This window comes from Anomaloglossus baeobatrachus, chromosome 4 (assembly GCF_048569485.1).
Source record: "Anomaloglossus baeobatrachus isolate aAnoBae1 chromosome 4, aAnoBae1.hap1, whole genome shotgun sequence".
Lineage (NCBI taxonomy): Eukaryota > Metazoa > Chordata > Amphibia > Anura > Aromobatidae > Anomaloglossus > Anomaloglossus baeobatrachus.
In genome coordinates this window covers 560,303,339-560,317,213 of record NC_134356.1, presented here as the reverse complement: position 1 = coordinate 560,317,213, position 13,875 = coordinate 560,303,339, and the positions used below count along the sequence as shown (strand labels likewise).

The following is a 13,875-nucleotide window of genomic DNA, read 5'->3' as shown; positions in this document are numbered from 1 at the left end:
GCAAAAGAACAGAGACATTGGACAGAGGAAGATTGGAAAAAAAGTGTTATGGACAGACGATTCGATGTTTGAGGTGTTTGGATCACACAGAAGAACATGTGAGATGCAGAACAACTGAAAAGATGCTGGAAGAGTGCCTGATGCCAACTGTCTAGCATGGTGGAGGTAATGTGATGGTCTGGGGTTGCTTTGGTGCTGGTAAAGTGGGAGATTTGTACAAGGTATAAGGGATTTTGAATAATGAAGGCTATCACTCCATTTTGCAACGCTATGCCATACCCTGTGGACAGCGCTTGATTGGAGACAATTTCATCCTACAACAGGACAATGACCCGAAGCACACCTCCAAATTATGCATGAACTATTTAGGGAAGAAGCAGGCAGCTGGTATTCTATTTGTAATGGAGTGGCCAGCCCAGTCACCAGATCTCAAACCCTATTGAGCTGTTGTGGGAGCTGCCTGACCGTATGGTAGACATAAAGTGCCCATCAAGCCAATCCAACTTGTGGGAGGGGCTTCTGGAAGCATGGGGTGAAATATCTCCAGATTACCTCAGCAAATTAACAGCTAGAATGCCAAAGGTCTGCAAAGCTGTAATTGCTGCAAAGGGAGTTTGAAGGAGAAAATTATTATTTCAAGTAAAAATCATTATTTCTAACCTAGTCAATGTCTGTACTATATTTTCTATTCGTTATGCAACTCATTTGATAACTAAAAGTATGATTTTTCATGGAAAAGACAAAATTGTCTGGGTGACCTCAAACTTTTGAACTGTGGTGTAGTCAGGTGTGTTAATGGCCCAGTCAAAGTCCAGATCGAAATTCCCATGAGAATGTGTGGCAAGACTTGAAAATTGCTGTTCACAGATGCCTCCATCCAATCTCACTGAGATAGAGCTATTTTTCAAAGAAGAATAAGTAAAAAAATTCAAACTCTAGATGTGCAAAAGACTTGCAGCAGTAATTGCAGCGAAAAGTGGTCCGACAAAAGTATTAAAGGGAATCTGTCACCAGTTTTTTTTCTTTTTGCCCTATAAGCTGCGGCCACCACCACTAGGCTCTTATATACAGCATGTTAGAATGCTGTATATAAGAGCCCAGGCCGCTGCGTATAACATAAAAAACACTTTATAATACTCATCTATAAGGTCGCTCCGGTACACAACGGTCGGATGGGTGGCGCCGTTCTCCGGGACCGACCTCTCCCTTTTTGGCCATCTTGGTCTTCCTTATTCTGAATCTGCGGTGAATGACGCGTCTAGTTTGAGGTCCTGCTCAGGGCAGATCAAAGTATTGTAGTGCACCTGCGTAAGACCTCAATGCCGGCGCGTGTGTATGACAGACTCGTCATGCACCGCGGCTTCAGAATAAGGAAGACCAAGATGGCCGAAAGGGGAGACGTTGGCCCGGAGAACGGAACTACCCATGCGACCGTTGTGCACCGGAGCGGAGTGAGGTTGTACTGTTGGATCAGGGCCCGCTTGATGGTGTCGTAGCCCTGATCTGCCTCAGCAGGCAAGTCCCAAAGGATATCCAGGGCCTTACCCCTTAGACGGGGGGTCAGGTATTTGGCCCACTGATCCTTGTCCAGATGGTGCTGCAGGCAAGTCCGTTCAAAAGCAGTCAGGAAAGAGTCTAAGTCTCCATCCTTCTCCAGCACTGGGAAGTCCTCAACACGGACCTTTGGAAGTTTGGTGTCTTGAAGGTCACGGGTGGCTGATGAGGGCCGGAGCTGAGCTAGCTGCAGCCGGAGGTCACGCTCTGCCTGTCGCTCTCGCTCTTCACGCGCTGCCTGCCGCTCCGCAGCCTCAGCCTCACACGCTGCCCTGCGCTCTGCCCTGCGCTCTGCCAGGAGTTCCTTGTAGCCCTCCCGGTCTGCAGCCTGGAGTAGGGCCATAGCCATTTGAAGAAGGCTATCCGAGCCTCCCAGACTCAGTGGAATGGCACGTGGTGATCTGCGGCCCGCTGCGGAGCCTGGTGATTCACTGTCCATTGCAGAGCGGAGGGCTGGCATCTGGCTCGTTGAGGACCCTTGGGTGAGCTGCTCCTCATCTTGTCCATAATTGCCAGGTTGTGCAATGTCCTCTGCAGAGCTGTTCTCTGGCGTCGGGCTCTTGGAGGGCTCGTGGACAACCTCCTCATCATCTCTGGCCTGAGCATCGGCCATTCCTTTGGCTTTGCTCCTGGTGCTCTCAGCCATTGTTGCAGACTTTGGTCACTGACACAGAACTGACACCTGATGCCTCCACACACCTTACAGTACCTGCACTCTGACACTCTAGTGTTGAGCTGGTCTGAAGACCCCAGCAGCCACAGCTGCTGCAGGCAGTCTTTAGTGTCTGGGAGTATGGGTCTCACACTCACACACACTATTATCTCGATCCCACCGCTTGCCACCAATATGTCACGAACCACCGGGGGGGGGGGGGGTCACTCAGAAATCCCCCGTGCTGGCCACCAATGTCACGATTGGGGGGTAACAAGCGGGGGTCACCCCTCCTTTATACCTCCCGACCGACAGACAGAGCACGTGACGCGCTTTCTAGCGCCCCTCTTATAGTCAGGCCAATTATGGAATTGCCCGACAATAAGCAAGGAGGCTGCAATTCTACTATGCCGATGATTGAAGGGTCCCCGGTGAGAGTAGGGTATATATTCCCCCGACCTCCGCGGACGGAATATATAAAAACCTCCCCGAATCTCACTGGCCGCCCCACAATAATCCTTGGCACAACTCGCTGCCACCAACCGCTTCACGGTAACTATTAGCCGAACACACAGACGTGGGATTCAAGATCGAGATAACAGAACAGCCCAAGATTAATTATATAATTTAATCGGCTGAAGCCACACTAGAAACTACAATATATACAATAGGGGATCTACAGAATATACATAGGTCAGAGTACAGTTACAATCAAAGCATGGTTTACAAACAGGCATACACAGTTCGAGCAGTTACCTTGTGCGTCTGGCCACGGGGGGCGCCGTGGACCAGGTTTCCAGGATCTCACTCACAGGTCTTCCCTGACCAGACCCCCGAGCAAAAGAACCCTGGAAAATGGCCAAATTGGGGTTATCAACCTGGGCAAATCCAGGTCCCCTCCTACCTTAGTGACCTCACAGGGAAGCACTGCCACTCCCCCTGCATTGAGTAAGAGTAATATCCCAGAAGGGGCTATTACCCGTAACTCCGGACTGGGAGGTCCAATCGGGACGGTTCTGGTGCCATCAGATCCGCCCGGGTCCCCTCGGCATTTTGAGTCCAAGCACGACTCATTTACCGGACTCCTACTAGCAGTTCTCTATATCTCGCCGCCCCAGGGTGCCACATAGACCCCGAGGATATGCACAGATTCAGCTCAAAGTCCCGATTCTAACGATGTAGGGGGTGTATGGCTGAGACGCACGGTAATATCATAACTGGGTATGATATTACGGAGCCAGCCGTATGCTCTCCTGTGGTGACTAGCTTCCTTTTGGTTTTGCCAGGTCACTGTCCACTTTCTTTGATGAGTGGACACAGCTCCCAGGGGGTCTTCCTCTCTCTCTTTGTGGTAAAGGCCTGAGAGGACACTAATCTCCATATCAGAGGAGATGGCCTTCTGCTGGGTGAGTGAAACACAGACCAGTTCCTTTGACACCTATCTGCTAAACAAACCGTTTATCCCTGTGGTAAATTTTATGATTGAAGGAGTTGTGTGAAGGAAAGGGGGGGTGACACCAGGAGAGGGCTTCCTGACATGACTTGAATATCATGATTTATCGTCATATCTCCGGATTTACCTCACAAAAGGATTTTACTCTGTGTTTATTTACATTCACTTACAGGTTTGTGTGATACAGGTATCTGATAGACGCTGTGCCATCAAACCTAGGGTTTATTAGCAGCTGTGCGCTGCTATTAACCTCTAATTACCCAGATTGGCACCACAGCAGGCCATCGGGAAGAGCCGGTATCGCATCGGGATTGTCACATCTAATAGATGCGGCAATACCAGGCGGCTGCGGGCTGGAATACCAGCCCCCAGCTGGCGTTATCTTGGCTGGGGATGAAAATTAGGGGGAACCGCACGTTAGTTTCTTTTTTTTTTTACCACCATGCTGTCCGGCAGACACTTGCACTGCTTTCCCCGCCCACCGGCCATCCTGGCGCCTCTGATTGGTTGCAGTCAGCTGACATGCTGCAATTCAGGGTGGGGACGAGTCTAGTTGCAACCAATTACATGCGCCGGTGGGCGGGCAAAACAATGAATATTGAATTGTCGGCTCCGTAAGGTAAAATCGTGACACGGAAGGAGTGTGCCGCCATGACAGCGCCTTGGTGAGTATGCCACGCTCTTTCCTACCCCCCTATCCCTTACACAGACGTTTTTAATCTCCGGATTCCGGTCCCCATTGACTTATATGGGCACCGGATTCCAGAGCGGATCGGACTCTTTTTAAAATCTGGCGGTGATCCTCCGGTCCCGGATTTTTGGGCGTTCGATCAGCTCTATTGGTCAGCATCATACAGGAAGAATAAGTACACGCCCCCAGTGAAAACGCTCTGATAACACTCACTTGGACTTCACAAAACTTATTAGGTACCAAATACAAATACTTTAGCGGTGAGCAGCCACTATTACATTGTTCATCCAGTTCAACTTGAAAAATATGGTGGAAGATCCTCTTTAAAGCTTAGTAAAAACCATCAATGTTTATGCAGATTTGTTTGAATACAGTTGTCATGATGTTAGTGTGTGCAGAGCCTAAGGGGTACTTTGCACGCTGCGACATCGCTAGCATCGGCTAGCGATGCCGAGCGCGATAGTCCCCGCCCCCGTCACACATGCGATATCTTGTGATAGCTGCCATAGGAAACATTATCGCTACGGCAGCTTCACATGCATTTACCTGCCCTGTGACGTCGCTGTGGCCGGCGACCCACCTCCTTCCTAAGGGGGCGGGTCGTGCGGCGTCACAGCGACGTCACACGGCAGACGGCCAATAGAAGCGGAGGGATGGAGATGAGCGGGACGTAAACATCTCGCCCACCTCCTTCCTTCCGTATAGCCGGTGGAGGCATGTAAGGAGATGTTCCTCGCTCCTGCGGCTTCATACACAGCGATGTGTGCTGCTGCAGGAACGAGGAACAACATCGTATCTCCTATTGGTGCGACATTATGAAAATGACCGACGCTACACAGATCACCGATTTTCGCCGCTTTTGCGATTGTTTATCGGCGCATCTAGGCTTTACACGTTGCGACGTCGTTACCGGCGCTGGATGTGCATCACTTTCGATTTGACCCCGACGATATCGCAGTAGCAATGTCGCAGCGTGCAAAGTACCCCTAACACTAATGCTATGATAGATAGACCTACACTATAAAATTTATATCATAAGTTTATACAGACACAAGTGATGTCCCATAACCATAATGCACACATTTCTGATAAAGATAAAATAATACTAATAATAATTAATAATAATAATAAATAAAACAAACATTCTCCAAAATCTAATTACATGCCAGCTTTGCATAGCTAAAGTAATCACTTGTTACTTACTTGTGTAAATTCTGTTAAAAACTTTTTGCAGAGGACGTTTACATCGGTAAACAACATTTTTATATCAGGATCAGTCTGTAGGAACAGGGAAAGGCATTAAGAAATACTATAAAACTGATTAAATATACAATTAGGCCACAGTCAGATGTTGGTGATTTTTCTCGTACGTAAAAAAACCCAGAGTGAATTCCCATCAGTGTATTGATCAGAATTTCATCAGTTTATAATACTGGGAAAAATATATATAGAACTGAGAGTCATGTGGAAACAGAGTAAAGGCTCCTTCTCACTTCATTGAGTTTTCATGTACGCAAAGAAAACGGTCTGAATTATACAAGTGTTTTTGATCAGCGTGTCCTCAGAGTTTAGTCAGTGTGTCAGTTTTTTCTTCACAGAGATTCCTCATTTTTGCTTAAGCACAAAAAAAACAAAAAAAAAAACAAAAAAACTAAAACTTATGGAGGTTTCTCATGCTTCTCCTATGAAGCAGTCAGTGAAAAATGGACAGCACACGGATGGCATCTGAGTGCTGTGTAATTTTTTTTTTTTATCAAACCGTACATAGACTTGCATTGGTGAATTTGATCCGTGACTAGGATCAAAATCTGTCATGTCTCCATGTTATAGTGCAGTCTGCAAAAATACACAGAGACCTGAACATCTCCAAAAAATATAATGGGTACGGGTTCTATCTATGAAAACCTCAGATTGGACTTGTATGAAAAAAAAAATGACATCTGAATTTGGCTTAATTCTTCTGGCGGTGGATAAGATATTCAGTGTTGCATAAAATTTGTAAAACTCCTTAATGTATAAGTTTTTCAATTCTTTTGATATATTTAGTTGAAAGTAACATGGAAATCTCAAGATTAGTTGTTTTACTTAATGGTATTCATATGGTTGTTAATAATGGCTATCAAACCCGCTGTGCTACAGAATGTCTGCAAGTGGTCTTAGCTAGTGATGATCGGACTCACAGATAACCGGGACCAGCTGATCCAGTTTCTAAAATCCAGTTCCAGGCCAGATTCCGGTCCCCATATAAGTCTATGGGTACTAGAATTGGGGGATTAAAAATGGTGGTAGAAAAGATAGGGGGATGAGAGCAAGCACGCTGTACTTACCGAGACACCGGTACAGCTGTATGCTGCTCCCAGGCCATATATTCACTTCCGGTACTGTGCATGAGGCTCAATTCATATGTACTGCTTTACCCGCCCACCGGCGCCTGTAATTGCTTGCAGTCCAAAGTGCCCCACCCTGAGTGGTAGCATGTCAGCTGACTGCAACCAATCACAGGCGCCAGGATGGCCGGTGGGCGGGGAAAGCAGTGCAACCGTCTGCGGGTCAGTATCGTCAGTCACCGCACCAAAGCAATTGGGAAGAGCCAGGTAAAGTGCTGGGCTTGTCACATCTAATGGATGTGACAATTCTGGGGTGGCTGTAGGCTGCTATTCTTATCCTTGGGGGTTCCCAATAACCATGAGACTCCCCAAGCTAAGAATACCAGCCACCAGCTGTTGAGCTTTATCATGGCTGGGTAACAAAATGGGGGGGGGGGGACCACTCAGTTTTTTAAAATTTATTTAAATAATAATAATTATAAAAAAGCCGCATGCTCTTCCTCTTATTTTGATACACAGCCAAGATAAGTGCAGGGATGGAGACTGCAGCCTGTAATGTATGCTTTATCTGTAATGGGCATCATAATATGGGGGCCCTATGCCAAATGTTTTATTTATTTATTTTTGCACCGCGAAACTGACCCGCAGACAGCGCCTGTGATTGGTTGCAGTCAGATGCGCCCCCAGCCTGTGTGACCACCAGTGGGCAGGGAAAGCAGTGCATTTGGATGAGCAATGATGAGCTGCCCAGGACGTGAAGGAGAGGCCGCCAGTGCAGCGTACAGACGCGCGGGAGCAGTGTACATCTGCGCCAGAGCCGTCATAAGTATGAAGCGCTCACTTCATTCTTATATTCTTTACTTCTCCCTTTTTTTTTTTTTTAATTTCCCCAGTGACGGATTAATATGTGGAATCCCGCCAACTGGGCACCTTTGAAATAGTGCGGATCCAGACTTTTACAGTCCGGGCATACCATCACTGGTCTTAGCTTTACTATATTATTTCTTCGGGACTTCCAAAATCACGGAATCAGAGAAAATAGGGCTCCATTTTCTCCATGGGGCTGTGTTTCAGTTGTTTGCACAGCCCCTGTTGGAGACCTCGGTATCGCACATGATCACAGATGCTGTGAAAATAAAACTAGGAAATCTTCAGCAGAACAAAACATTTGGAAAAAGGTTTCTATGCTTCGTTAAGACAAGACCGTCTCCCGTTTTTAAAACAAAATGTATATCAAGCTCAAGAATCAAGCCATATTGCAGCCATTTGAATGCAATCTAAATCCACCTGTTACGTCTAGATATACACTTCACGTACCTCGTTTGAAAGTAATATTGTGCGGCAAGGAGCCTTGCAGACACTGCAGTTCTCATTATTTCCTACATGGTGATAAAAAGCACATCATCAATATATACAATCAACCCATAAAACATTACAAAAGCGGCATTTTACATATGGCCTACATATACCTGCAATATGTTTTTAGATCAATTACAATTAATTAATAAAAAGTAACGATAATTTGATAAATTCTTGATTAGTGGAAATGCTACTGCTCGGACCCCCACAGATCCAGAGGAAAGGCTCCAGAGTTTGTTTGGATGACGCGATCATTCTGCATGCAGTGTGTTAGGGTTCGTGCTCACGATCAGTGTTTGCAGCATTCTGGATGTAGTGTGTTGTCGATGCATCCAAAATGCTGCGTTGTACAGTACAAGGATAGTGGATGGGATTTCTAGAAATCCTGTGCCCATTGTGCTTGTTTTTTTCCGCAGCAAACACTGACCTGCGGTGCGTCTTTCCAAACAGCAGCATGTCAATTGTTTGCTACGAATTCGCATGCGTCCTCCGAGAGGGGAACACAAGAGAAAGACCACAGCGCAATGACCCTGATCGTGGGCATGAGCATCTGCGGTTTCCTGCGGAGGAGACTCGCTGCCCCGCAGGTCAGGACCTGCTGCGTCCAGGACGCAGCAAGTCCTGATCGTGGGCACTTACCCTTAAGGTTTGTGCTTTGCAGGGTAAGTTGATATTTAACAAACTTATTTAGTATCTATTCTGTCATTGATTTGTTTCTTTATGGTGTTTAGTTTATCAGGATACTTAGCAATGCTAAAATGGCAGACCTGGTGACTACTAATCGGCTGCCATATCAAACCATAGAAACACTGCAATGTGGCAGAAGCCTTCTTCCTCTATTGGCAATTTAGATACTATGGTTGCTATTCAATTTGACATCTAAAAAGGTTAAACAGGCAATAGCGTTATCTCTTATCCTGGCTATTTCATTGGTAGCCCATTTATATATTACAGCAGGTTCTTGCTATTGACGGCCCATGCACAGCTCCTGCGGACCCTTTTTTAGAAATTAAACGCCAGAATAGGGCATAATTAATGATGAGCGGCCACTACCACGTTCGGGTGCTCTGTACTTGTAACTAGTGATGAGCGGCCACTACCATGTTCGGGTGCTCGGTACTCGTAACTAGTGATGAGCGGCCACTACCATGCTCGGGTGCTCTGAGAGCAACTTGACAATTGGACAAGTTTGATTTGTGTACCGAGTACAATGGACGTCTATGGGGAACTCAAGTTTTTAAGGAAGCTCTTCCAGAAAAGTGCTTTATTTCCCCATAGACTTCATTATACTTCTTACAACAGTCAAGCTCTTTCCGGAGTGAAATTGCTTGTTACGAGTACTGAGCATGGTAGTGTTCGTTCATCACTAGGCATAATGATTAGAGCTCAAAGTGTTTTAATAAAAACCTAAACAAAAGAACAAGAGGACGCATCTGTAATTACATGAGGGAAACAAGATGAAAGGCAGATCTAAACAAAAATTACTACATGCCTCCTGGGTACAGAGTGGGCAGCACAGGAGTCAATAGGTGTCTGCTTAGGCTATGGAAAAAGAAGGAATGTCTGTGTTAGGTTTGCATGCCCATTAAAAACTTTTGTGATGAAGATCAAGGACACACCAGTGGCTACAATGCAGTTTCCTTTTGATGCATTTTGAAGCTGCCCAGCTTCTTCATGAAAAGAACCACAATATCTTTTATTGAAGAGGCTGGACAGCTGCGAAATGCGTCACAATAACACTGCATTGTAGCCACTGGTGTGTCCTTGATCATCTTCACAGAAGTCTTCAATAGGCGTGCAAACCTAACACGGACATGTCTTCTTTTTCCACGATTTCTGTACTGGTTGTACACGTGTGTCAGTAGCAGCTGTATACTACCCTAAACGCATTTATTGTTGTGTGTGTAATACAACTTTCATAGGTGAGCACACTACTTTTTCACCCATCAGATAAAACCCTATTGTGCCTTTTGCTCCGTAGTGCCCTCATTGTCTTAGGCTATATGAACAAAAAGTATTTTTCAAGGCGGCGGACCAGCCAAGGTTTTCACGCAGAAACTGCTTCAGTTATGGCCAGTGTCTTCTGGGGTTTTTTTTCATTTAGTGTTAAAAAGGGATAACAAAATAAAATACTTTTATGTATTAAACATTTTTCTAAATACACCTTTATTTAGTAAAAAGGATGTCTCATCCAGAGCACTCGGTCAGGATTAAAAAAATGGCACCCGCCATCTACCACTGTGCAGCCCGTCCTAGATTTCAGAGGACACGCAGTACACTGGCTGCATGAATGGACAGACGTCCTCCCTGCCTTGCATTAAAGGGAACTTGTCAGGTTCAATATGAACCCAGAACCACAAGCAGTTCTGGGTGCATATTTCTAATCCCTGCCTATCCATCCATCAGAAATGCTGATATGAGCACACTGGAGGAATGTACCCAGACAGTGCCGTATGGCGAGTTTCACACTCCTTTTTAATTTTATTTGATCCTGAGTTATTGATGCTTTAAAGGGAACCAGTCAGGTGCAATATGAACCCAGGACCACAAGCAGTTCTGGGTGCATATTGCTAATCTCTGCCTAACTGTCCCTGTATGTAGTCGCATAGATAAAGAGATCTTTAGAAAAAGTATTTTTAAAGATCCTCTATTATATGCTAATGAGTGCAGGGACTAGTCGCAAGGGCGTTAATTCCTGTGCTCATTCCGCCCTCTTAGCATGTAAGCACACCCACAGGGGCATGCTAACATGCTAGTCAATGCAGCGTCATCAGCGGTGACGCACGTACCTGTGTCCACTGATGACTCCGGCTTTAGGCTTACTGCGCATTCCCCGGCCCTTCCAGTCATGTGGACTAGATCTCCCTGAAGCCGGGACACGTACACCTGGCTTCATAGTGTGCATGACTGGAAGTGCCAGGCATTATGATCAGCACTAAGTGGGCACCGACAGCACTAGGGGGCACTGGGGGAAACAGATAACACTTGCGAAGCACAGATAGCATGGGGGAGCATGGACATGGGGGGGGGGGGCACAGCACTGGGGGTGGTACACAGCCCTAGGGGAGGGGGGTGCAAACAGCACTAAGGTGGAGGCACATTGCCCTGGTGGGGGAGGGGGCACACAACCCTGGTGGGGCTGGCACACGGCACAAGGGAAGTGGGCACACAGCACCGGGGAAGCGGGCGCATAGCACACTGGGAGCGCGCACAGGGGAAGCTTGCACACAGCACAGTGGGAGCGCACACCTTGGTAGCGGCACACAGCACAGTGGGAGCACACACTGAGGAAGCGGGCACACAGCACAGTGGGAGCGTGCACATTGGGAGTGGGCACACAGCACAGTAGCAACACACAGAGGGAGCAGGCACGAAACACAGTGGGAGCGTGCAGTGGGAGCGGGCACATGGAGAGTGCACAGCGCTGGAAGCCGTGAAACTGCTGTTGGTCTTCTTCTTTGGGACGGGGCGCAGAGAGCTGACCCTGCCCAAAAAAGTAAGTCCTCCGCACAGAAGCACTGACCAGCGTTCAGTAGTGAACGCTGAATGCGCGTCCTCACAGTGCACATGGGGATTTAAAGGGCTGGCAGCCAGCAAGACGCTGCTGCCGGCAGATTCCCGGGGGCCGCAGAAAAGGACATTGCGGGCTGTATACGGTCCGCGGGCCGGAGGTTCCCCACCCCTGGTCTAGAGAAATGCGAGTTCACGTCAACAGGATGCTGGTCTGACCTGACTGCTCTCTTAAAGGGAATCTGTCACTAGGTTTTTGCTGACCCATCTGAGAGCAGCATAATGTACAGACAGAGATTCTGATTCCAGCGATGTGTCACTGAGCAATTTGCTGTAATTTTGATAAAATCAATGTTTTCTCTGCTGCAGATCTAGCAGTTATACAGAGATCATGAATATGGTGGACTACCTGGCAGCACGCAAGTAGTCCTCTAATGATAATCTACTGCTCATTGAACAGTGATTTTATCAAAACTACAGTAAGTAGCCCAGTAAGTGACGTACTGCTGGAATCAGGATCTCTGTCTCTACATTATGCTGCTCTCGCCTGGTGACAGATTCCCCTTAAGCAGATGTTATTCATGCAGCCATGATATTGTGTTTCAGCTGAAATCTAGAACAAGTTGCACACTGATAGATAGCAGTTTCCATCTTTAAAATCCTGACAGAGGTGACTAGGTAAAGTATACATTTTTGCTAAAGGTATTTAGAAAAAAAAATATATATTTAAATGTATATTTATTTTATGTTTAGAAATTCTCTATGAAATTCCTTTAAGAGATGGCAGTATGTTCCCGTTCAATACTGATATAATACCTTTCCTTAGACATTGTTCACAGAAGACATGACCACAGCTTGTTATGGAAAATTGAGAGGCTTTCCTGCCAGGCTGCTGAAAGCACATGTTACACCGGACCAGCTCATTCATTTTGGTCTCCTTAGTATGATTGGATGAGGCTACAGAAAATGTATAAAAAATAAAAAATGTACTTTATTAGTTTAATATGAAATAAACAAATCAAATAGTTACAAACCTTATAGTAAAATCTCCAAGAATAACTCATTTATTTTGGCAGAGAAAAAGAAATCTGGGAACATGATGGGTTCCAAATAAAAAATTGTTTAAAAGAAGGGTTCCAAAAAGGGTTCCAAATAGTGATGAGCGGGCACTGCCATGCTTGGGTGGTCAGTACTGATAACGAGAAGTTAGATGATCGGATGGGCGCGACTCAGGTACCCGAGTGTAATGGAAGTAAATGGAAAACTCAAGTATTTTTCCAAAATATTTCCAGGAAAAATGCATTCACCATTGATTTCCATTATACCCAGGTACCAGAGTCGTGCCCATCCGAGCATCAAACTGCTCGTTATCAGTACTGAGCACCCAGAGTATGGTAGTGCTCACTCATCACTAGTTACAAATGATCAAACATTTTGGATTTTTGTACTATAACAAAAGAAAAGGGCACACCACAATGTGTCACCTTACCATTAAATCCCTTTTTGCTCCTGCTTCCAGTCTTGGCACGGATCTCACTTGGATACCATGTAGCATAAATGAGAAATATCATAAATGATCAAACAAGGGAAGGAAGTCCACCAAGTATGAGTAAAAACTTGTATGTATTTATAAAATCTCCAACACATACTGTATGCAGCAGTCAAAAAAAACCCTCAAAAAACACTCAGCGGTGTGGGTAACATCCACTTGTTTCAGCTACGTTTAAGTCTTAATCATAATGATCATGATTAAGGCTTAAGGTTAGTCGAAACGCGCTGATTTGTTGCACACAACCCTGAGTGTTTTTAGAGTTCTTATTCTGACGCATGTGTATTGGAGATTTTAAAAAATAAGAGATAAATACAAGTTTTTACTTATACTTCCATCCCTTGCTGGATCATTTGGGCCTTGTGCGCACACTGCATTTTTTGCTGCGTTTTTGTGGGTTTTTTTGGGTGCAGTTTTGATCCCAAAACTGCATACATTTCCTTCTCCAGGAAAGTGAGATTTAATTTTTGCTGTCCGCACGTTGCAGCTCTCTTTTGGCTGCGTCTTTGTGGTGACCACAAAGATACAGCATGTCAATTCTTTCTTCATTTTTGCGAGCGTTTTTGAGCCCTTCCAGTCAATAGATTTGACTTAAAAAATGCACTGGGCAAAAACACTGTAAAAAAAATAAAAAATGCGCTAAAATGCAGCAAGAAATGCATGCCAAGGGAGCGTTTTTTGGGACGTGCGCACATAGCCTTTTGGTCTTTCTCGTGTATACAGAAAAGAAAGGACACAAAGTGATAAAGATCCTCCAAGAGGATAAAGGAAAGGTAAATC

The 13,875-nt window shown here is 45.8% G+C and overlaps 1 protein-coding gene across 6 annotated transcripts in view; it reads right to left on the bottom strand.

Annotated features, from left to right (window-relative positions):
* The window catches only part of LOC142301811 (putative E3 SUMO-protein ligase RNF212), a 94,963-nt gene that overhangs the window by 60,579 nt on the left and 20,509 nt on the right, over positions 1 to 13,875 (bottom strand). For 5 of the 6 annotated variants that reach the window (XM_075342836.1, XM_075342834.1, XM_075342835.1 and 2 more), the window contains exons 2-4: positions 12,363 to 12,503; positions 7,995 to 8,056; positions 5,554 to 5,628 (exon numbers count right to left, since the gene is read on the bottom strand). In XM_075342836.1, the coding sequence (XP_075198951.1) occupies positions 5,554 to 5,628; positions 7,995 to 8,056; positions 12,363 to 12,474 (249 nt within the window). In that variant the 5' untranslated portion in view covers positions 12,475 to 12,503. The remainder of the gene's footprint in view (positions 1 to 5,553; positions 5,629 to 7,994; positions 8,057 to 12,362; positions 12,504 to 13,875) is intronic. The other variant, XM_075342839.1, reaches the window with a different exon arrangement.